This window comes from Folsomia candida, unplaced genomic scaffold, assembly GCF_002217175.1.
Source record: "Folsomia candida strain VU population unplaced genomic scaffold, ASM221717v1 Fcan01_Sc004, whole genome shotgun sequence".
NCBI classification, from domain to species: domain Eukaryota; kingdom Metazoa; phylum Arthropoda; class Collembola; order Entomobryomorpha; family Isotomidae; genus Folsomia; species Folsomia candida.
In genome coordinates, this window is record NW_019091196.1 from 10823622 (window position 1) to 10846573 (window position 22952).

Genomic DNA, 22952 nt, shown 5'->3' on the forward strand with positions numbered 1-22952 from the left:
ATTCCCCAAAATTTGCCTATTTTTTACACGTGAATGAATCCTAATTCTTTTTTAATTCATCATTAAGCCCAAAATTAAGACACTTTCCGACCTTTTTTATTGAGACATCGCCGGATGAGAAGTAAATACGTGGTGAAATCCATCCTGTCAATTTTTTCATTATTCGCATTTATGGGAAGCAACTTCTTGCTTTGATGCGTATCGCAGGTTCAGCTTAATTGTTATGAAAAATATATGAGCTTGGCACAAATTTTTCTTTTTTGTGACATTGGAATTATTTTCTTTATTTATGATTCGGATATGGCACCGGAAGTTTATATGCATTGTTTCTTTTACTCGTTGTAGGAAAACACCTTAATTAACTCGATTAAAGAGGCAAATTGTGGCAATGCTGTAACGTTTTGCGGCGGGTGTTTCATGATAAGCACTTTTGTTTGAGGTCAACTTATAAAGTGGTTCCGCTAAAATGGCCATATGGTCAATAAATCCATGATACCATTGGATCATCCCAAGAAAAGTCTTTAAAAGTTTTCTTGTTGATGGGAATTCAAAATTTTGAATGGCCCTGACCTTTTCAGGGTCTATTTCTATGCTTTTGGAGGACACAATGTGACCTAGGAAGGTTGCGCGATTCTTCCCAAAATGGCATTTTGATTTTTTAAGTGTCAGGCCAGCTTTTCGAAACCGTTCTAAGACAGTCTCGAGATGCCTTTTGTGATCACTAAAGTTTTCACTAAATACGAGGACATCATCTTGATAAATTAACACAAATTCATCGAGACCAGCAAGAAGCTCGTTCATCATCCTCTGATAGGACGCCGCAGCATTCTTGAGTCCGAAGCACATCATGTTAAACTCAAAAAGGCCCCTTTGGGTACAGAATGAGGTGTACTTACGGCTCTTACGATCCATAGGGATCTGCCAGTACCCTTTCTCTGCATCCATTGTACTGATATACTTTGCGTTGGCCAACTTACGGAGAAGGTCATGAACGCGAGGAATGGGAAAACTGTCATTATCGGTATATCTATTGATGTGTCTCAAATCAACACAAAATCGCCAAGTCCCATCCGTTTTCTCTTTCAAAAGAACAGGACTTGCGTATGGGGAATCTGATGGACGGATCACCCCCAACTTTAGCATTTCGTCAACTTGCCGGTTGATCTCTGCGTGTTTGTGGGGTGCCGTGGGATACGGACGCTGTCTCTTTGGATGCTCCTCCATCATTTTTATTGTGTGTTTGACACCTTTTATTCTCCCTAGTGGGGCATCGACTACGTCGGGAAACTTTTTGATAAGCTCCTTCAGTTGGTCGGATTCGAATTCGCTCACTAATTGTAAATTGCAATTGGATACGTGAACTTTACTAACTGTGAGTGGGGACTTTTGACTTGGAAAGGAGTCTGAAAAACCCCATTCCAGTGACCCTATGTCCAACACTAACCCACAATTATGAAGAAAGTCCATACCCAAGAGCATTTCATTCGAGCTATTCATGACAGCGAAAGTGTGAGTGTATTGACGATCATTTAAATTAAATTTTAAGGTAACCATACCAGTAGGAAGAGACTCAGTACGATCTAGCATGATAACTGGTCCTTCTACCCATTTATTTACAGAAAATCATTTCCCTAATACTTTCCTAAGCGATTTTAAAGTTACAATTGAAATCGTAGAACCAGTATCCGCTAAGGCATTTAATTTACAGGAGGGAAAAGTAATAGGAAGGATAGGAATTAGTCGGTTGGGGTCTTGAATTAGAGGATGAGTAACCACAAATCCGTGGATGGTTACTCCCTCCTCCCGTTTCCCGTCGCATCTTGTGACGATTGTTGACGCTGAGAGTGTTGATCACTCCCTTGACCACAATTCACTTGAGGCTGTTGACGACGACGACAATTCTGGGTGGTATGGTTGCTTAAATGGGGACAATATGTACACACTTTCGGTCGACCTTGTTGTCGCTGCTGTTGTGGTTGTTGTTGTTGTTGTTGTTGTCTATTTGAAGGTGGTGGGGACTTCCTTCCAGAATTAGCAGAATTTGTTTGATGAGATTCCACTTTCTTCTCACCTTTTTGCCAGGATTTGTACTTGTTGTGGGACTTCTCTTGTATAGGACGCTCAATTTTTGACGCATAGTTAATGAGGTCCACAACCGTTGCAGCACGACTCGCGAGGAGATTTGCTTCAAGTACGGTAAAGCTCTTTCTGCAATGAAGGTGACAATCTCTGCTTCTTTGTTGTTGGTTGTCATCCGGTACACTTTCAGGTACTGGAGATCCATCTCGAAGGCGAACTTCTGGAACGGTTCGTTGTCATTCTGCCGACGTAAAAGTAACTTCTCTAGTGCAGCATGAAGATCAGAATCCGATGCATACATGGTGATGAAATGTTTTTTAAAATCGTCCCATGTACGAGCGAAAAGTTTGGTGCGTTGCCACCACAATGATTGATTGGGGTCTTGATTGAAGACGGCAGGCAGTGATAGGATCCAATCTTTCCGGAGAAAGCGCTTCCGTTCCATATGATTCTCTAATTCCATGATGAAATTTTCAGCTGAATCAATGTTCGGGTTAAATTTTGGTGGAGGAATATTGCCTACGGAATGAAATAGTACAGGTCCTGACGAAGAAGAACGAGTTTGCATGATTGCATCGGTAGGATTTGTAGGGATTTCTTCCTCTTTGCCATCCATGATTCTGGTGCGAGAAATGCACCACGCTGGAACGGCATCTTCTTTATTCTCATTTGGAGGGTTATTGACCTGTGGAGGAGAATGCGACAAGAATTGCGGTGGTGGAGGACAAGACAAGAATTGTGGTGGTGGAGGGACGCCACGAAGTTCAACGCAGGATGAGGGGTCATCTTGATTTGGTAGCGTGGGTATCATCTCCTTGGAAGGAGTTTGAACCCTTGAATTTGCATGGATGAACTCATTGATGATGCTGGACTGAGCTTGAATAGTTTGGTCTTGCTTATCTATGGTAGTTTGCATCCTCGTCAATTGTTCATGAATCCAAGTGACCTCGTCTTCAAATGATGACTTCATGTGGTTCTGGAAGTTTCCCATTTCCTTTTCCACAATAGCATAATTGCTTTTTATGCAGGATGCTAAATGGTTCCTGTACCTTCCTATTTGTTCACCGAGGTGCCTAATCTTCTCATCTACATATTCCTGGAAGGGTATATTTGACTGTTGAGGGTACGGGTAGTCATAACCAGTAAGGCCGGTAAGGATAGGATCAGGAGAGGAAGAATTATGCAAAGCTGCCTGTTCCGATACCAATTGTCCTACTGCTTCGTGCCTATTCTCACAACGAATATCGAATTCCAACAAAAGTTGCTTGACCCTAACTTCTAGGCTATTCACCCGACGCCACAATGCATCGGTTTGCTCACCAAGTTGGGAATTTTGATGATTACTCGTTAGAATGAAAATTTGAGCAATTTCAGAGGTTAACGAATCAAAAATGCGTCTAATTCTTACAAATTGATCATGATTTTTGTTCTGGGCGGCAAAAATGATCTCGATATCCCTATTCAGAACGTTTAACTGGTTACCTACTTTTTTACGACGACGATCCGCATTCACAGATTCAAAACGTGGAATCATCCAACAAGGTAAGTGAGGCAAAAAATACTTTGTTACCAGACTGTTCACCAGGACACCGAGCAAGAGGAGGACCGCAGCGATTCCAAATACTTCCATCATGAAGAGAAATCCCCCATACCACCATGATGACGCTACGAGGGGCGCTGTTGCCTCTGAGGTCACGTTTCCCTTGAGGTTGGTCAGCCCGGTCATGTCGACGAAGCCGAAGAGTTGAGTCAGCATTCCCATGATGTCGGATGAGGTTGTACCATCCAGGAAGTGGAGTAATATGTAATTTAATACGTAAAACACACTTTCCACTGCCAACGACTCAAAACTGTTCACAAACTCACTGTTTTTGCCCTTCGCACTTTTTATCGCGAAGGATTTCCAAGTTTATTATTGCACTTTTTATTACTAAGGGTTTCGTAGCACCAATTTGTAACGCTCCCTATTCTATTATGGGATTGCGTGTCCTGATTCACCTTACTTGCAACGAAGTAGTTTATTTAACCCCAATTAAATGCATACTGACTGATTCTCTCCTTATAATTGTTCTTCATCGTTACTGCATTCTACTTGAAGAATTGATTATTAATCTCCTGCCGTCTTTAAGCCGCACTTGATTCAATATTCAATTCCTAATCAGTTGAAGTACAATTTTTTTCATGGACTAGTTAAGAAAGAAAACCGATCGTCGTAAAAAGATGACGTGTGAAGGTTGTCACTACTTTGTTGCATTTTATTTGTTTTTTTGCTTGTTATTGGGTTAACCAAATTAGTATACGATAATTGTTGTAAAGGTTTTTACTGGTCCAAATTCAAGTGTATTCTAAACGATAATTGCAATGCTATTCCCATTCCAGAGAATCGAGATTGTTGTCATTATGCATGACTTTTTTACGCATGTGCAATTTTTCGAGGTTGTGATTTTCCTATTTCAAAACTTGCTCGTGATCAAAATGTGGACGTGCTCATTAAAATTATCTCAAAGAAGGTCAACAAATGCTTGAGAAGGACAATAATGAACACTTCAAATCTATTTATGTGTATCTAGTTCAGCGTATTGATACAAAAAAAAACCTTTTGTGATTCAAAACCGACAATTCCTAATTGCAATAAAGAGTACACAAAGCATAGCAATCTTTCCTCGCGTAAGGAAGATGCCTCAAATCTTATAGAAGACCAGAAACCAACCAATATTTAAAAACATGGTCATCAACCACAATTTAAATCAAGGTTTCATATTATTCACCCTCTTTTTATCTGAGTACACCATCAAAATTCTAATAGCCAAGGCTTATTTTAATACATACATGTGAGAAAGGGTTGCAATAATTACATGCAACTATTTCAGTACGAGAAGGAAGCAAACCCAAACGTATTAATGGGAAGTGAGCACTTGCATAAGAAGGAACAACACCATTTGAATTAATTTTATTGATAATTGCTCACGACTGACGTACATAGGTTAAAGGTGGCAAACTAGCAAAACATATTAGATAACTTCTTCTGGCTGGATTATGCAGTTATATAATTTTCGTGGCTCTATATTCTATAAAAAATATATGAAAATCTTATCATAAATATATGCAATAGGCCACCCAAAACTATGCATGATCAGTAGTTCATAAGTAATTATTTCCATAATGCAGTTGGAGTTGGTCATGTGTGCGGCCGCCTTGACCCGTCTGCGACTAGATTCATTCTAATAAACGAAGATGCTGCTTGACAGTTTGAACGTCTCCTGCATGTGCATTTTTTTTAATGAAAGAAGAACATCATTCACATATATCGAGTGGATCCCCTCTTGTGTTTGACACTTAATTATAGCCACAAACACGACATCCTTTGGAATTAAGGACTATTCCTCTTCACTTTAATCAAAAATGGAACATCTCAATACTATCTGCTATACTTTTAGTAAAAGTTGATTGTTCACTGACAAACTCAATTCATAACTCAGGAGCGGAACGATCGTCATGAAAGTGCGATTGCGAAATCACTTCCATAATAAATAATCCAGTCTCTCCATAAATGCTCATATTGTTTCGCACCTAAAAACATTTTACTTATCTATGATACATAATTTACTACATTTTTACTATTGAATAAAAGATTCGATTGTTGCATGAATAATTCAAGTGCATCGAGATATGCATGCATCGTGTGGACAGATGCACGATGCATATTTTACGCAATCTTAACTACCCTCGTTTAAATCACTCCTTTGTCATGAGTTCATGCCTTTTTCTAAACAAACCATGCATGCGTTGATACGTAGGGGAGGAATTATTGACTTTTCTCTTCAATTCAGGACTTTATTTATTTAAAGAAACTGGGGCACGAGGAGGGAGTCGCAGATAATTACTCATTACATAAAATATGTTAAGAGGGCTAGTAGATTGAAGACGAGCCATAAAAATTGTCATGCCATAAAGGTTAAGAGCAGTACAATACGTTGGATGCATTTTCTAAAAGTGCATGACAAGTGCATGCTCATAAAATTAACATACAATTGGTATGAAATATGGTGACCACTTTATCGCATATTATTATTACTACCCTGGGGTCGGAATTCCATTTCGACGATAAGTAAGTGCAGATAAATAGTTGCGACTTGAGTCGAAATATTATTAGTATCAGGTACTACCACATACTAAATAGGTGTACTGTACGTCCTCCCATGTACACACGTTTAACGTGGCCAATGATGGATGAGAATGGATGCAGCATTAGTCTTGAACTGATTAATTCAGTAGGTTTTCTGTTTTTAGCTAACTTAAATGTTGCATTTTATACAAAGACTGAAAGTGAATGTGGTGGTGGTTGAGTTTAAGGACGATGAAATTTATGTATCTATGTACCTTTAGCTATTTTTCTAGCTGTGCGGTATTCACAATATGTATGTAAGTGATCCATTTGTCACTCATGCAAATCCAGGCTAATTGGTTTCAGTGTGTCATGCCTTGTGCGATAATATTATAAATACATAAATACATAATTGAGCGTATGATATTTTTAATTCAGCACGAGAATAGTGGGACTTTGAAACCTTTTCTATTCAAAATTGTACGTATTTATGAATAAATGCCATGTTATGACACACTTTTTCGTATATAAATGCAAACCCAACTATTTATACATATTTCCACTACAATCGCTACAAAACAAGTATTTTTTAACACCGCTCGTTCATGGTACATCCCATTCATCCTCTTTCTTATTAATTGGCACGTTTTACTTCTTCTTCTGGTTTGTTAACACGTGCGCCAATATAACTCGATTGAAAAATACATGTCCACTGAGGAGCGGAATAATTAGTTAGATAACCCATAAAAAAGTTAACATTGAAAAGGATTTATTCAGGGTGCATAAACTTTTTTGTTGTCCGTGGTTTCTCCTAAGGGGGTGATGCCAGGATGAAAATTTTTATTCAAAAATTAAAAGTTGGGGAATTGCATGCAATTTTGCTTTGAATTTGGGTGGTTTCCATGGCAAAAGTGCATGCAATTCCCCAACTTTTAATTTTTGAATAAAAATTTTCATCCTGGCATCACCCCCTTAGGAGAAACCACGGACAACAAAAAAGTTTATGCACCCTGGGATTTATTTATTCGTTTATTATTGATTTTTTATGGTTGCACTAATCTGCAGGAGTCTGCCTATTAAATATGTGATCTTGTTTCCCTAATGAATTTATTATCAACGTGAAGAAGTCAAAAGCGCAAAGGAGATCATCTATTTTCTATTCTGGTGACACTATCCCCTTGAGAATTTCTTATGCAACTCAAAGCAATCTTGATAATAAAAACAAATGGGCAATGTCAGCAGAATGCAATTTTTATCAAGTCTCAAGTATTTTTGAACTTCATTAACATCACTAAAATGGAAAGTTTGTTAAGTACATATTTAACTTTTATCTACTAAAATGACACCTCGTCTTTTAATTACATTGTTTCAAATTAGTATCTGTCATACATCCAAGTAGTTCACACACTCGTCGTAACAATGCTAATCCACAACTCTTGAGGGATATCGTATTGCAATGCATGATGTGAAATTAACAATGAGCATGATAACAACAATAGGATTGATATTAGATATTCTGTCACGAGTATGAGAATTAAAGGCAAGGATTATGTGACATGGTACAAAAAATAAAGTACAATTTTCGATTTGCACTTAAGTAGATACGTATTTGCAGAGACAATGTGATAACGAAAGGGAGAGGCCCTGCGGTGTCAAGTCAGTCAGTCAATGTGTGATTATTATATAAGACTGCGGCGGCTATCCCCCTATTTATTTATGGTTAGAATTCTGATCTTTAAAACAAATTATTTGTTCGCATTGTAATAAATTAGTTGTCATAATGTAATCAATACAGTGGATGCATGGATGCATACGAAGTCTGTCTGCATTAGCGAATGGACAAGAATAAATTGCATAGAATTGAATTAAATGGTTCAATCGCCTTTCTAATTGTAACATTATGTGGATGTAAATAAGGGAGCGGCGTTCGTATGGAGGGACGAGATTTAGTTTGAAGTGTACATATGCAGTTTATTGAGTACTATTGCTAATCAAGCTAATTTATTAGGAATAAAAATCACCTATTTATCGAGTTTATGGCCGGTCAGCGACCACCCCACCCTCAAATTCTAGCTGTATACATGTGTAACGATGATATTTTGAATGTATATTACGACCAAAAAGTGAGTCAAACATGGGAGCATATGTATTTTTATCCTTTGGTACAATTGTAAGTCACAATTTACAAGTTTAAAATGTAAATGTCAAGTGTAAATTGTAACAAATTGTAAATTTGCATTCCCAATTCAATACAATAAACTTACAATTTAAATTCCTTCTAATTGTAAGGAATTTTCCGGTTAAGGACACACATCTATCAGACCAGTTTGATTTATGAGATAGAAATGAGGTGTGAGTCAAATATAATCCTAATCTAGTTCGTCGACATCAATTTTACGCATTTTACCACAATTGGAACTTGGAAGATCAAAATATTTACAAGTATTTTTATGTACGTAGGTGTTTTATTATTGATTTTCAAAACGTATGTTCCGCATTGTTTCTGACCAGCATTTTGATGAAATAACAAACTTCAGATACATTTAGGATCCTGTGATTTTTTTCAGATCTTTAGGTTAACATTATCACTGGCAATAAATCAGCAAACTTTACCTCGACAGAAAAACTCTCAGATTTGCGAATTAAATATCGTAGTGTGATTTAATTTTTAATGCTGGAGGGGCAATACGTGTCGCAGATTTATGATCGAATGCTTAAAATTTACGATGAAAACTGCCCAACACAAAACACAAATTCAATTGGGTCAATAATTTCAAATGATGGCGAAAAGACGTCCCAGACAAAAAAGTCGTCAGGATACCCAAAATCGGTTTCCACCGCAGAAAAACACCAGAAACTTGAAGACCCAATTATGAGAGATCCACGATTGAAACCGTCCTATTTAGCAGATGAGATGGGTGTTCCAAAACCAACAATTTGTTCCATTTTAACTGAAGACTTAGGTATGAAAATGGCTTCCTTTCGTTGAGTATCAAAATTGCTTTCGGCATCTCAAAAACAAGATCGAGTTGACTTTTGCAATGCAACTTTTGAGCTTTTAAATGAAAACTGGAACCTGCATCATATTATAGTAGTTGAATATGATACTCGGGTTTACTATTATGACCCAGAGACCAAACAATGATTCGTGTAATGGAAGCACGGGGGTCTCCACCCCCCACGAAAACAAAAGTGCAAAAATCTGCCAAAAAATTGAGGATGACCAGTTTCAAGAATACCAAAGGACCCCTCCTTATCAAATTTATTGCTAGAAATACTACGATAAATGAGGCCGCGTATGCAGGAACTCCGAAGGAGCTGCGTGCTGCGGTTGAAAAGAAATGTGGGGTCAAAAAATAGAGTTGTTGCATTTTTTGAACGCCAATGCGCCACCACATACCTGGCTTTTTGTGAGGGCTGCTGCAGACGAAAATTGCTTCGCCGTCATAAACCACCTACTGCACAATCCAGACTTGACCCTTGGTTATTATTATTCGTTTCGAAACTTAAAGAAAAACATCAGGGGGAAACGATTTAGGGAAAATAATGGAATCAAGTCGTAAATTTTTGCATACTTTCGAGGTAAATTTGGATGATTTATTGCGAGTGTCTCTTTTAACCGATTGAGCTAAAAAAATTCACGACTTCCTAGATGTATTTGAAGTTTCTTATTTCATCAAAATTTTGGTCAGAAACAGTTCGGAACATACCTTTTGAAAATCAATAATAAAACACCCACGTACATCAGGAAGAAATTTGAGAAATTATCGAAATGTATTTAGATAATTACAACGTTATTAAATTTTAATCTGAAATCAACCATATTTGCACTCTGGTGAAGTTTCAAGCTCCAATTTTAATTGATTATTGATTAACTCGTCATCACTTTAGTATGAAAGAAGCCGCTTGTTTAATTGAAATAATTTCGTAGTTTCTATTCATTTCGTCAACTCGAGTAAAGTGCTGGTTATTACACTGCATTGTTTTCTGCACTGTGTTAATTAGTTATGAAAACTTGGGCTAATTATGTCTACTTTTTTTAAGTATGCAAGTATTTAATGTTCTCGATCGATCACTTATTTTTTCGATATGAAACTGCACCCTTTTTTAGACCAATTATAATTAAATTATTCTTGGAAGGCATGTTGCATTGATTAAATAAATGTATAACAAAATGGTTTACAGCCTTTTACAGCAAAAAATTAGCCCGTACATACATAAATTTTACCAGGAAGCCTCCTGGAATTAATGGCTGGCTTAAAAGACATAAAAAATAATTATACGTTGACAAGAGATTATTACCAAATAGAGTTGAACAATTTGCAAAATTACAGATTAATCAAATCATATTTTCACTGCCTTGCAATTATTGAGACCAGTTTACTGGATTGGCCGGTCACGTCCACGGATTGACCACCGAGATGAAAGTTGCCAAATAAAATATCCACCTTCCTCTTCCAGTAATAATGTAGCATTACAACTAATAGCCGATGGTCAAAAGTGGTATAAATGTGAAATTATGTTCATGCCACCCATTCTTATTACTCACTTATTTAGACTTCATAAACAAAAAGCCGACTAAAATGATACATATTATTTACTTACACTTACGCATATCCTTTCCATATTTCGTTATGTAAAACGCATACATCTTTATAAACAATGCAAAGCGAACGTAATGTTTTTTTTTGTTTTTGTGGAAGGGCGTAGACCGTTTCAAAGTAATAAATCTGCACATCTATCCATCTCAATTCATGAATGACTTAATAATTTAAGGTCATTTCACGTAACAATCTAAACTATTTATTCACGACTCGTCATTCCATTATATTCACGCTGCTTAAACTTATATTGAGATAATCGAATCCAGATTAAGAATGAAAATCATGCAACAATTGATCCACTGACAGGGATGATCCTCATTTTTTAGTCCTTTAAGAACATTTTTTTATAGAAATTACACAAAAGAAAGTTTTATAACAAATCAGCAAATAAAGCGTTCGTCTCTGTATCAGATTCTTTTTATTTTCGAATTATAAACGTCTAGCCTGTACAGATACACAATAAAATACAAGTTTAAGAGCACCTGTCGAAAAAACGCGAGTGAGCGTGAAGATTCAATTAAATATTTGCCATAAAAGATTTATAGTTGAGATTAGCATCGTTTTACAAAGATAATGTCGTCGATAACTGATTTATTCGCTGATGCATCACATCGATAACCCAGATCCAGTTGTATCAGAATCTACTAAAACTACTACAAGTGTCAAAAGTAAACGGTGCGGTGCATTGAATATCATGTCAAATTCATGAAATGAGCTAATAATTTTATCCCGCAGCAAATTCATGCTCTTGGTCTCATTATCCATATTAAAGCCAAATCCAGCCCAGCCCTACAAACTAATTTACTCGAGTGAGTAACAGGTCGTTCGTAGGATTGGCTTGTTACAGGTCTGGTTGACATTGAAAAGATGATTGAATCGAATCTCAATTTTCCTGCAGATCGCTCCCAGCTAATTATTTGTACCCATGCGTACACATGAACTACATAAGTTGTCTGGGAATACTACCTTAGCTATAGCGAATAATAAGGGTATATACGTTCTTAAATGGTCAAATGTCAAACACAGCACACAGGAGCGATCAGGTAGTAATAAAAAGGGAGGAGGGTTATCGTCAGCATGCAATAAAATTAGTTTGATGCATTTGGCATACAGGGTTCTCCTGTTAGGTTTTTAATATGGCGATGGCCTAGTAGGAGTATTAATGGTATAGGTTAGAGGAAATTCATCGCATATTATGTACTATTCCAATCACCACTACTGACCATTCAACTGGAAGATAGTGTGCATGGGCGTTGGATTGGATTTTAGATAGCTCGTTAGACGCGATACAATGCCAAGTGTTAGTTATAATTTAAGGATCGAAGCAAGATTGATTTTATGACACTTTTGACTTTCTTGTGCTTGTGACAATGAAGTATTTATTCTTGTAGTGCGGACAAAATTTGTATCTATTTTATTTACAAGAAGATAATTTAACCAAGGAGAAGATTGATGCACAACTAGTTTGACTGGTGGTGGGACGATTTTTGTGAAGACTTCCTCCAAGTGGAGAAATATTGTATAAATTTGCATGAAACATGGTTATCCATCCTCACATTTCATTTCGTCTCAGTTTTACATGCAGATGACCACACCTAATATTATTGGACGGTATTGGAACAACTTTTGATCACGAAATGCACTGCGTACTATGCAGGCACTAAAATCAATGCTACGGATCAGTTTCTTAGAATGAATATGATATCATTGTGTACTTGACCAAGTGACAATTTGTTAGCCTTGTCGCCTGCACTTGTGATATTGAACTGTATATCCATAGTTAATTTACACACATGTATGCACAACTTTGGATTACGTATACTATTTACTCTCAATCCAATCAATTACTCCATCAAAGTATTAATCACCCTCCTTAAAAATAGCATATTGTAATAATATCTTGCAAAATGCACTCAATTCGTCAATGCAACAGTCTGCCCCTGAAGTTGGCGATATGCACATATAAATATAAATAAGCAATTCATTTCCGTTCCAAAGTTTCACCTTGCAACACGAAAAGGATATCCATTTAGTAGACAGTTGTTGTATGTATGTTGACTGAATAAGTGACGACAATTTAATGACCAAAAGTGCTACCAGCAACCTAAATGTGACAATCACAAATTTACACGTCTCGGCATTGGGTGTTCTGGACTGCAAAGCTCTATTGTTCTCATTTTCTTTTGTTGATGTCATTTTCATCCCCTTTTCACAAGATGATAAAATTCCGTCATCATCATCATCAGCCGTGTAACATTTCGTATTTTAGCTTCTTTTAAAAAACATAAATAACAAAGGATTATCTTTAATGTGTTACTAATTCATAAGTTATGAAACCCCGCTGATGCTTGCGTTATTTATTTGTGTCATTATTTCATTAACTTTCCTTCAATTTATCATCATCTTGACCATGTTGTAGTGGTATTAGGACGATAAATAATGGGCACGCATTAATAAATTTCGTCAAAAGACATGCGGTCAGTCTTAACTAATGGATAAAATTACCTTTTTAAAATTGTACACAAGTTTCATAACTTTAATCGATTTTTGACTCGTGTTACCACCAGCATTTAAAATTTAAAAAATACAGTAGCAATTTGTCGTTTGCATAATATGCAATTTAAGCCCATAGTCAAACTCTTTGTCCTACATACATACAAGAAAATCTTCTCAAACCAACCAATTTATTTCTTATTGGTTGATTGTTCCCATTTAAGATATTTAAAACACACACGTCCGTCATTAATGTGCGTGCTGTAGATCGAAATCTTGATTATCTGCATTTTTTCATGTTCTCCGCAAAGGACACGTAAAAATTAAACTTTTACTTTATCCTGCATGCATTACTTAATCCGTGCATGTGCATTTTTCTGTCGTTACCAAATTCTAGTACATGACAATTTTATACCAAATTAAACTATTTGATTCCATCCGAGAGCGAATGAATAGTGCATTGATTAGAATTACAAGCTTCTTGTGTCAAAAAAATGGTTTATCGCCAAAGTTGGAAGTAGAGCATCGCATAGCATCGCGTCAAAAAGTTCTACCAAGAATAAATAAAAACTGATCTGCAGGTATTATACATTTACAGATGCCGAAATTAAAGGTAGCAGAGGCTGAACAAGCAAAGTAATTGAGTCGGACGGCTAACAAAAGAAGTTGAACGTACAGATATCACAATTTTCGCAATGCATCATGCATGCTCTTAAGAAATCGAAAGGGTCGCTGAATTTCAAATTCAAAGTGGTTGCCGTCACTATATTATTGACATTTCTTGACAATGTACCGCAGCCACCGCAGTTTTTATGAGTGCTTTTCATTGCGTTATTGCACACCAAAAGCGCAACAATTTTTTAGGAAATACTTATTATGAATAAGTAAAGTAGATATTTAAACACTGCTCATTCAGGGTGATATTTGCATTTCTAATTGTAAAATATTTACCACAATCAAAAAGTTACATACATTTCTCTAGAAAAGCTGGAAAATTGTAAAAAATTACAAAATTCTGCATTCGATAATGACTCACGAGTAGCTGCATTTCCTGCACATTGCACATTTCCCAAATGTTTAAAAATCAGCGAAACTGCATGAGGAAATCTGTTGAATTTCTTGTTGACTGCCCATGCAACCACCTCGATGCATGAGCATTTCCCCATCACATTTTACATAAATATGATACAACTGAGGAGTTACGTATAATTGATGCAGAACGATTAACATCAGGAGATCAATTACTAATTTTCGGCTCATTAACTTTTCATCGAGTAATGAATAGTTTGTCAACCCGTGTACACAGATGCTCTCATACCACTTTGCATATCTACTTGATAGAAATCCCAACCATGCAGTAGCGGAACTTTACTAGTTTGAGAGGAATTGATTAAAATGTGAATTGAGGAACGCTAATTATTTTTTATCACAACTTTCATGAATTGAATGAATTAAAGTTTGATGGAAAAGTCTTTTGAATTCTGTTTTGCCTAACTTTTATCGAGTCCACCCATCCAACGAAATAGTTGTAACGATAATTCTTTAGGGTAACGGCATGCTTATTAATTTAATATTAGGTTTTAATAAAATGTAGAACGTGTTAATTACTTGTAAACAGTTGTACACTTTTACTTTTCCTTGGCTTGATTTTAATGCTTTTTATATTTGCCTGGGATGACTGACTTACTTGTACTAATTATTTTTTAATTCCGTACATATTGCTATGTAAAGCAAGCATGTAGTTATTGTATTGCATGATATAACGTTCGGCTTAAGCTTTTAATTTTCATTAGGACTTAACTGGCTGAGTTCAAGCGTAAAGTATTTGACGAAATATATATGTACTGGGAATAGAATGTTTGTTGATTAACGGAAAAATTGCCCAATTTTAACGAGGATAACAATTAATAATGAATTTCGTTACAACAGAACAGCGGCAAATGAATTTCATGAATCACCGCTCACCCCCAAATCAAAACTTGAATTAGTTGTGTCATATTAATTAAGCTAATAAAATTTTGAATACGAATTTTTTTTCTGATTTACAGGTCTCCTCGCCTCCTGTCAGTTGACCAATCTTCTTCTCTACCAAGCTCTACAACAGCAACGCCAAGTAAATGCTAACCCGCTTCTTGCCCTGGCCACCTCCAATCTTCAAGGATTAGCCGGTTCTAATCTGAACCTGAACAACTTGTCGCCACTCGGCCAACAAATCGGAGGGGGTTTGGTAGGTGGAACTGGTCCCGGAAACTTTTTGAATCCCCTCGCAGCCATCAATCAAAACTTGGTGTACCCATCGCTCACCACGTACCTCACAACTTCCACATTTACGACGAAAATGACCACAACTGCGCTTGTCACGGTGCCCCTACTTTTTGGCAACAAACCCTTCAGCACGACAATCACCCGGACGAAAACATTCGATGTAACCACGTCCGAGATTAAAACCATCACTTCCACCGTCACACCAACGCTTGTCGTACCGCAAATTAAGGCTTCTCCAGTGGCCGGGGATGACGTGTCCGTCGTGGTCCCGACAGCCATCGTAGGAGGAGGAGGGAGCAGTAAGAAGGAAGAGATCGTGGTAGCAGACAACACGGGTGCCACAAACAAGAATGAGTATGACGCCTACGAGGATGACACCCAATATCATAACGATGTCCAAGAAGAGACGCGAGCCCCAAGTAAGAAGATTTATCTTCGTGAAAGAGGCAGCCCAGTTGATACGGATCAGTTCGTGTCACCCTCAAAACCTTCAAAAACCTCGAGCAGCAGAGGTACGACTACATTCACGAATTCCGCGGATAAGAAGCAGAGACGAAAGACGAGACCCACGACCACCACGGAATCTCCGCCGCCCCCTCAAAGGTCGCCTACAAAGTATGCTCAAAAAGATGCCGAAATCACGACCAAGTCCAAGTCTCAAAGACAACATGGTAGCCAATATCAATCTCCAGCAGCAACAGGACAAGACGAGTACGACTACTATGGAAGCTATTACGGAAATAATCCTACCCAAGCTCCAACAACACGAGAGAAAAGTAAGAAGAAGACGTCGACGGCATATGGCCAACAACAGCCTCAAGTTCAACAGGAACAATTCTACAATCGTCAATATGGATCCAGCATCCAAGAGGATGACTCTCCGATTGAGGAAGACCCTGCCGCAGTCCAATATTCCGACGACTATGGATATTACAATAGACGTTTAAAGCGAGGGGAGCAGAACGGGGATGAAGAAGAGGAAGATGACGAGAACCCAAGATTGGCTCGAGAGTATTTACTAGAGCCCAGTTCGGATGGCGACTATTCAGGAAATTATCAAAAGTATGAGAAATGTCCTCCCATCCCGGCAAATACTCCAGTCACGGTCACTCTTACTGAGACGAGAACGATTACAAAATTCCTAAAAGGACAAATATCCACGCCAACAGTGGCACAAAACTATGCATATTCGCCCACTAGCACCACCTCATCGAGAGGTTTCACTCCATCCAGTAGTGGATCTTCTCGGAGGGGAGGATCTTTCAGCAAGAGGAATCGGGATTCCACCCCAGCAGCAGCAGAGACTTTTTCAAATTATGCTGCAAAGGCACAAAACACAGCAACGAGCAGAAGTGTTCCCACGACGCAAGAAGAGCGTACCACAGGGGACCCTCGAGCCCAGATTTTGAGACGAGGAAAAACGCGATACAATCCCAGCCAAGACTATGAGTACAGAGGGTAGAGGAGACATGTAAAAAATTACCATAAAATTCAACAGTTAGCCAATACTATGATAATGATTCCAAAAATTGTGGAGGTTATTTTGACTTTTTTTTATCTAAATGCACAAACCTTCAATACCTACATTCATTTCGTAAGTTCATAGCTCAATTTTTTATATGTATGTAATGATAATGGAACTGTGATGTACAATACTTTTAGATTTAATTTTACCAAATGTCGTCAGCTTTTAAATATTTTTAATTACATTAATGTAATGTCGATCGATGTGTTTAGAGCGTACCATAATTTTTCAAAATGTCTGAAACTAAAAAATAAACATTTTTGATTCATAACGTCTTTATTGTGCTTTTTCATGATTAAAATGCTTTAAATAAAATCACAATATTACGCCCGTTCGAAAATAAGATCGTTAATATTATTAACATCTTTCACACCACTTTCGTATTAATATGTACACTTTGATTTTTCATTGTCACTAAATTATCAGTTAAATATTATTACTTCACGTCTATATTTTACCACATATGTCTCTTTTAATTTCAGTAAATATAGTAAATATAATATAAACCGAAAACTTAAATCTCGTAAATGCAACACAAATATTTTAAATGGGTGTAAACGCTATCGGATAAGTAGGAAGTATATTATTTTAAATGAATGTACCTGTGTACACAGTCTTGTTCCGAGAAGATTCGCCAGCTGCATTTCAGTCAGATAAAGACATCTCCGTAGCCAGCTTTGTGATCATTCCTCAAAAATCATCATCGTCGCCATCTGAAATTTACAAATATGGCATAATAAGATAACAATCATGAATAAAATATTATTTTCAGTTCTCACCAATTCGTAGCCGTTTGTGATTCCTGGAGCCGTGGTGAGCAATAGAAAAATCACTATCATCACTATTATCCGGGTCGTCTTGGTGTTCATTGAATCTTCCCACGGACCCAGAATCCGAAGCCTCGTCATTGTTCTCAGAAATCAGTATTTTGTCTTCTTGCTCGTCGTTGTCATCATCATCCGATTCCCAACGACGAGACAAAATTCTTCTCTTCATGATACTGGTTGAAATTGGTCCGAGAAATGGGCTCAAGTGATTTGAATTCGTTCCTGTTGATGACAGGTCTAATGCAGAAGATGGGGTTTGAATCTCTTGGCTTTGACTAGATCCTGAGGTCCCACCCACGATGGTAGTAGCGGAGGAAGATGATGCTGTTGTCAATGACCCACTGCTACTTGCAACCATACCACCGTCAAACATCACACTACGACACGTTTTCTCGTCACTGGAGGACGATTCAGACGACGTAAATATAAGCGAGGGCGTCAACTTAATTTTACTGCTCTTTTTTCCCTTGTTCACCTTCATTACCACAGATTTCAGCCTGTTAGAACTAGAACCAGAAAGAGCAGGATTGTTGGTGAAAGTGGAAGAAGTTGCATGCTTTTCAGGTTTCAACATTGAGGAAGACATTGTACGGCTGCTGCTTCTTTTCGATCCTTTTTTACTTTTACACTTTGATGATTTCTTAGACTTCTTAGTCTTCTTCTTTGGGGACTTTTGCTTCTTGCTTTTGATTCTTGATGCAAAGACGTCAAAGTCACTATCACTATCAGCGGACGAGTCCAATTTTAATTCAGTGCCGGAGTTCATCGATGGAGATGAGGATGCGGAGGGTTCTACTAAAAGCCATGGTTTAACCTTAGTAGAACGAGTATTAACAGTCTTCTTTTTTCCAGTCAAAGAGGATTTTGAAGCGGTAACAGACTGCTTCCTTTTCTTAGCAGAAGCTGCTGCTCGTGACCATCCAGTACTTTCTAAACTCTCAATTTCAGATGATTGTTTTTTAGATTTGTGAGGAGGAGATGAATGCAACTCAAAGGCAGGATTTCGATAACGTTCCTTCTTTTTATGTTTACTGGAATGTCTTTGTCGGAATGGAGGAATAGAGTCCATGTGTCGTTCTACGAGGTTGGCTGTAGGCAAAGCAGACAAAGCCGCTTGAAATGCATCCAATTCTGGAGGTGGAGCAACGTATCGACGTTTAAAAGGTAGAGCCGATAGTGGCATCAGATTAGTTGATGTACCCGGAATGGGATCAACATCAATCACATTATCAGTCTGCAATGACTGCCAAACATATTTAATATAATTAATTAACGTGAAGCCAAGAATTGTTTATAACTACACTCTGAATATATATAAAAGAAATACTCACAGTTTGATTATGATTTCCATCTTCATTTTCATCTTCCGAAGAAAGTGTAATAACTGCCAATGGTGGCTTTTTTACAATGGGATGGACCCCCAAAAATTCACATTCGCCATCATCGGGCATCATTGGTGAAGGAGGTCGTCCAGGAGTGCGTGGCCGTGCGGCTCCGGCTGGAGAGCGACTACGATTGTTGCTTAGATTAAGTCCAAATGGTGACAGGTCCACTGCAGTAGGGTAAATTCGTATTTGCACAGAGCCATTGTTGGTATTAGTGTTGCTGCTGTGAATGCAAGATGGGCGTTCCTAAAACAATTAACAATTATTCAATTTTTTGTCAATTAGATTAAATAGTTGAAAACGACTGAAATGCTTAAATATGTGCCGTTACCATTGAGGTAGACGACGTTGAGGTATGCCCATTTTCAGCTAAATTATGTTGTCCCTGCTGCTGCTGTTCCCGATGTCTCCTCTCGCGATTCTCCCTAATTTGGAGTATGGGAAAATCAGGGCTTCCTAGCGGACGATTTTCTCTCGGAGCAGAAAATCCCAACAAGTTATGCTGGAAATACAAATTATGTTTAATAACTAAGTAATTTTGAAATTGAACCGAAATTAAAAATATTAATAACTCACCATGTCGGTCTCATGATGTGGTATGCGTGGATATGAAGAACCATCAGGTTCTAGATCCATGAATCTACGCCCAGGTCGTTCATCAAGTATATCACTTATATCCACATCATTAATAAAGTCCCACATATGTCGTGATGTTGTTGTTGGTTCTGTGTCGCGAGCTCTTCTAAATACATTCGGAGTTCCCGAACTGCTCAAATTATTCAAATCTACTTGTGGTTCCAAAATTGGCATTTCTGGATCACGGGACACATTGGGTGATCTTCTCGACGACCGATTGGAGGATTGAATATTACGAAGTCGTTGAACCTCCGTATCAATTTCGTTAAATGCATTAACAATGTCCAATCTTGACGCATTAAATGGTTCTGTGGATTCTGATGATGAGATATCAATTGAAGGAAAGTTGAAGCTTCCACCAGAGTTGAGTGGTCTCGAAGATGAATGATTGTCACCACCACCACCACTACTACGGTGTCTAGATTCATGACCTCTTCGACTTGAACCACCATTTCGTCTGGAAGAAGAATGAGTCCTGCCGGGTGATCTACGGGGCCGATGATGGTTACTGCTCTGAGTTGTGGTACCAGGATCATCTACAAAAATAAATAACGTAAAATAGCAGCAGCAGTAGAGAAGCCTCGGTGGTCTTGTGATGGGAGGGTGAGTGAATCGCATAGTAGATAGTTTGGCTTAATGGTCGGAGGTTAGCATACCATCATCAATGACAATTTCTGGAGTATCATCATCAGAGTCAATTGTAACAACGGCTGGTTGCACATTATGAGGATTTTCACCAGGCCTGACTGCTGAAGATGAACCTCCTGTCGAGTGGTATTGGGCAACGTTATCAAATTCTTCCATCCGCATCCCAGATAATACGTAATGATAAAATTCGTGTTGGAACTGCTTCGTTTTTGCTCCCAAGTAAGGTCTGAGCAAATCTCGAAAGTCCTGGGATCGTATATCATATCGGAGTAGGAGAGATATCACAAGATCATAAGTGTATGCCATCTGAAATTAACAGAGCGAATTATAAATTAGCTACCAACTCAACTTTACAACTTTTAGTCAGAATTAATTGTATTTATATTCTAACCAACCTGAGTTCTTGAACTAGCAAGACTCATTAAAACGGTAAGTTCTCGGTGGAGCCACGTAGAAATTCTTCTTATCGCGCCCGGATGCTGTTGAAAGTATTCCACGGATGGGAAAAACACGGTACCCACCATAAGCGTAGAGCTGAATGGTGCAACCCATTGGTTCCGATCGTACCGTCTGCGTCTACTTTGATAACCGCTAAAGCGAGTCGAGTGGTTGTATGGCGCACGAGCAGCCAAATCAAGAATGCCTCCAAAAAATTCTCTAATAGTAGTAATAAATAAGGTAATAAATGTACATTATTAGCTAAGCATTTGTATGATAATAATAAGCAAAATTACTTACGGAGGGTCATCATTGAATGGATTTTCATGAAACACAGAACTGGCGGAGCTTGGGTGTGGAGGAGGATAATGACTAGAGTGACCGTGATGCCCATGAAGCAATACATCGATCGCATCATTTCGACTGCTCCCGAACTGACCAAGTTGCAATCTATAAACCCTTGGATCCCTAAATATCGATACAATAATCGTCGTTAACATCTGAAATTCCAAGTAATTCAATTCAAATATATATATATATAAATATACCTGAAGAGTGGTGGAGTCCTGTAGTGAAAGCCACCATAATTAGGAAGTTCAAACTCATGATTTCCTCTCGTGATGAGTAGTTCACTATTGTTAGAACGCATGCCAATTTATAATGAGAATTCCATTTTTATGCCATTATATTCTTCACTTACGGAGAGCGATCCGACCGTCCTGACGAAACTCTAATTGACAAAGATGGGATAGGAGTTGGAGGAGTGGGCACTACGTATTCGTCAAAGTCGACGTTGCTTCGAATGTTGTGGTAGATTACTCTAAACGTACTCTTACACAATGGACACTCAGGTTTAACCTGAATGCAAAAGAATGAAATACATTTAATGCTGTTTTTAGTAAACTGAGCTGTAATTAATTATTCTAATAATCATACCTTTGACCATTCCAGAAGACAGCCGAAACAAAATTGATGAATACACGAATTACTGTAGCTCCGGTTTACCAAATCTCCCAAACAAATGGCACACTTGACCTTATCTTCAGGGGATGCGGTGGGGGAAGGTCGCGAAGGAGGATCGTCGTCTTTACTTGCTGGTACAGTAGACGGTGTGGGTGTATTAAGGTCGCTCGTTGCAGTATCCAACTCCATTCCTATGTCCATTTTAACTGCTTTGTTCGCGCTTGGTTTAAAATATTTCAAACTTCCCTTATCCTGTCCCAATAGATAAAACATGTTAATAAAAGTTCAAAGATGACTTAAAAATTACTGAAATTTTTACCTGATGTGTAGAGTTCAGTTAATGGCGGTGGCGATTACTTACTTCCAGATGAAATAAGCGAAGCGTCTACTCCGAAAAACAAGCTGTCGTCAATGTTGCTGGTCAACTTCGTCATTCCAGCCGTTTCTGATGATTAGTCAGCATTTTTACAACGTTTCTTAGAGAGTTTTACAAGCTATAAACTTGTGAAATGAGAATGCAAATGTAATCGCACAAAGATCCTCAAACTTACCATGACTAATGATGACGGCAGACGATAACCCGATAACCAAGAGGATCGAAAGATAATGAAACTATAAAATTAGAGCTGCTTTCCCCTTCGCAAGCAACTTTGTATTAACCGTATAACTAACCCGTTGATTTTACCAAAAATTCCACCATTAGTCTAGAAAAAGTTTTGGATTTTGAACTATCCAGATTCAAGAGTTTATTACTGTTTTTCCGGCGCAGAATAGGAATTTAACCAGCGAATTTAACTATCCAACATCGCCATGCCACAAAAACCTGACCATCCAAACCAACTCCAAAATAAATGTCTTTTTATTGTCTCGCAATGCAGTCAGTTGTGTATTAGAGACTCGAATTCTCGCAAGTAACAGGAGAACGAATCGTGTAAAATATAATGAAATCCTTCACCAACCAACCAACCCACCAAACACCCCTCC

The 22952-nt window shown here is 37.9% G+C and overlaps 3 protein-coding genes and 1 long non-coding RNA gene across 5 annotated transcripts in view; 2 read left to right on the forward strand and 2 right to left on the reverse strand.

Annotated features, from left to right (window-relative positions):
- Positions 1 to 2952, forward strand: part of LOC118435457 — a 4006-nt gene extending 1054 nt beyond the window's left edge. The window contains exon 2 of the long non-coding RNA XR_004834762.1: positions 68 to 2952. This is a non-coding gene — a long non-coding RNA (uncharacterized LOC118435457). The remainder of the gene's footprint in view (positions 1 to 67) is intronic.
- Positions 1 to 4110, reverse strand: part of LOC118435456 — an 18787-nt gene extending 14677 nt beyond the window's left edge. Inside the window, exon 1 of the mRNA XM_035851545.1 lies at positions 3650 to 4110. Within this exon, the coding sequence (XP_035707438.1) occupies positions 3650 to 3737 (88 nt within the window). The 5' untranslated portion in view covers positions 3738 to 4110. The remainder of the gene's footprint in view (positions 1 to 3649) is intronic.
- LOC110849137 (myotubularin-related protein DDB_G0290005) overlaps positions 1 to 17342 on the forward strand; it is a 19781-nt gene extending 2439 nt beyond the window's left edge. The window contains exon 2 of the mRNA XM_022096512.2: positions 15330 to 17342. Within this exon, the coding sequence (XP_021952204.1) occupies positions 15330 to 17008 (1679 nt within the window). The 3' untranslated portion in view covers positions 17009 to 17342. The remainder of the gene's footprint in view (positions 1 to 15329) is intronic.
- On the reverse strand, positions 17334 to 22943 carry LOC110849402. 2 transcript variants are annotated; one of them, XM_022096809.2, is made up of 13 exons: positions 22520 to 22943; positions 22288 to 22413; positions 21942 to 22220; positions 21706 to 21863; positions 21554 to 21637; positions 21306 to 21473; positions 20963 to 21224; positions 20576 to 20873; positions 19860 to 20455; positions 19615 to 19785; positions 19230 to 19529; positions 17851 to 19141; positions 17334 to 17784 (listed from the first exon to the last, which is right to left on the reverse strand). In XM_022096809.2, the coding sequence occupies exons 3-13, from the start codon at positions 22167 to 22169 to the stop codon at positions 17762 to 17764; spliced, it is 3579 nt and encodes a 1192-aa protein (XP_021952501.1). In that variant the 5' UTR covers positions 22170 to 22220; positions 22288 to 22413; positions 22520 to 22943; the 3' UTR covers positions 17334 to 17761. The 2 variants fall into 2 exon arrangements, with proteins under 2 accessions (XP_021952501.1, XP_035707426.1); XM_035851533.1 differs by having other exon boundaries at positions 22288 to 22444.
- Between the last annotated feature and the right edge of the window lie 9 nt (positions 22944 to 22952).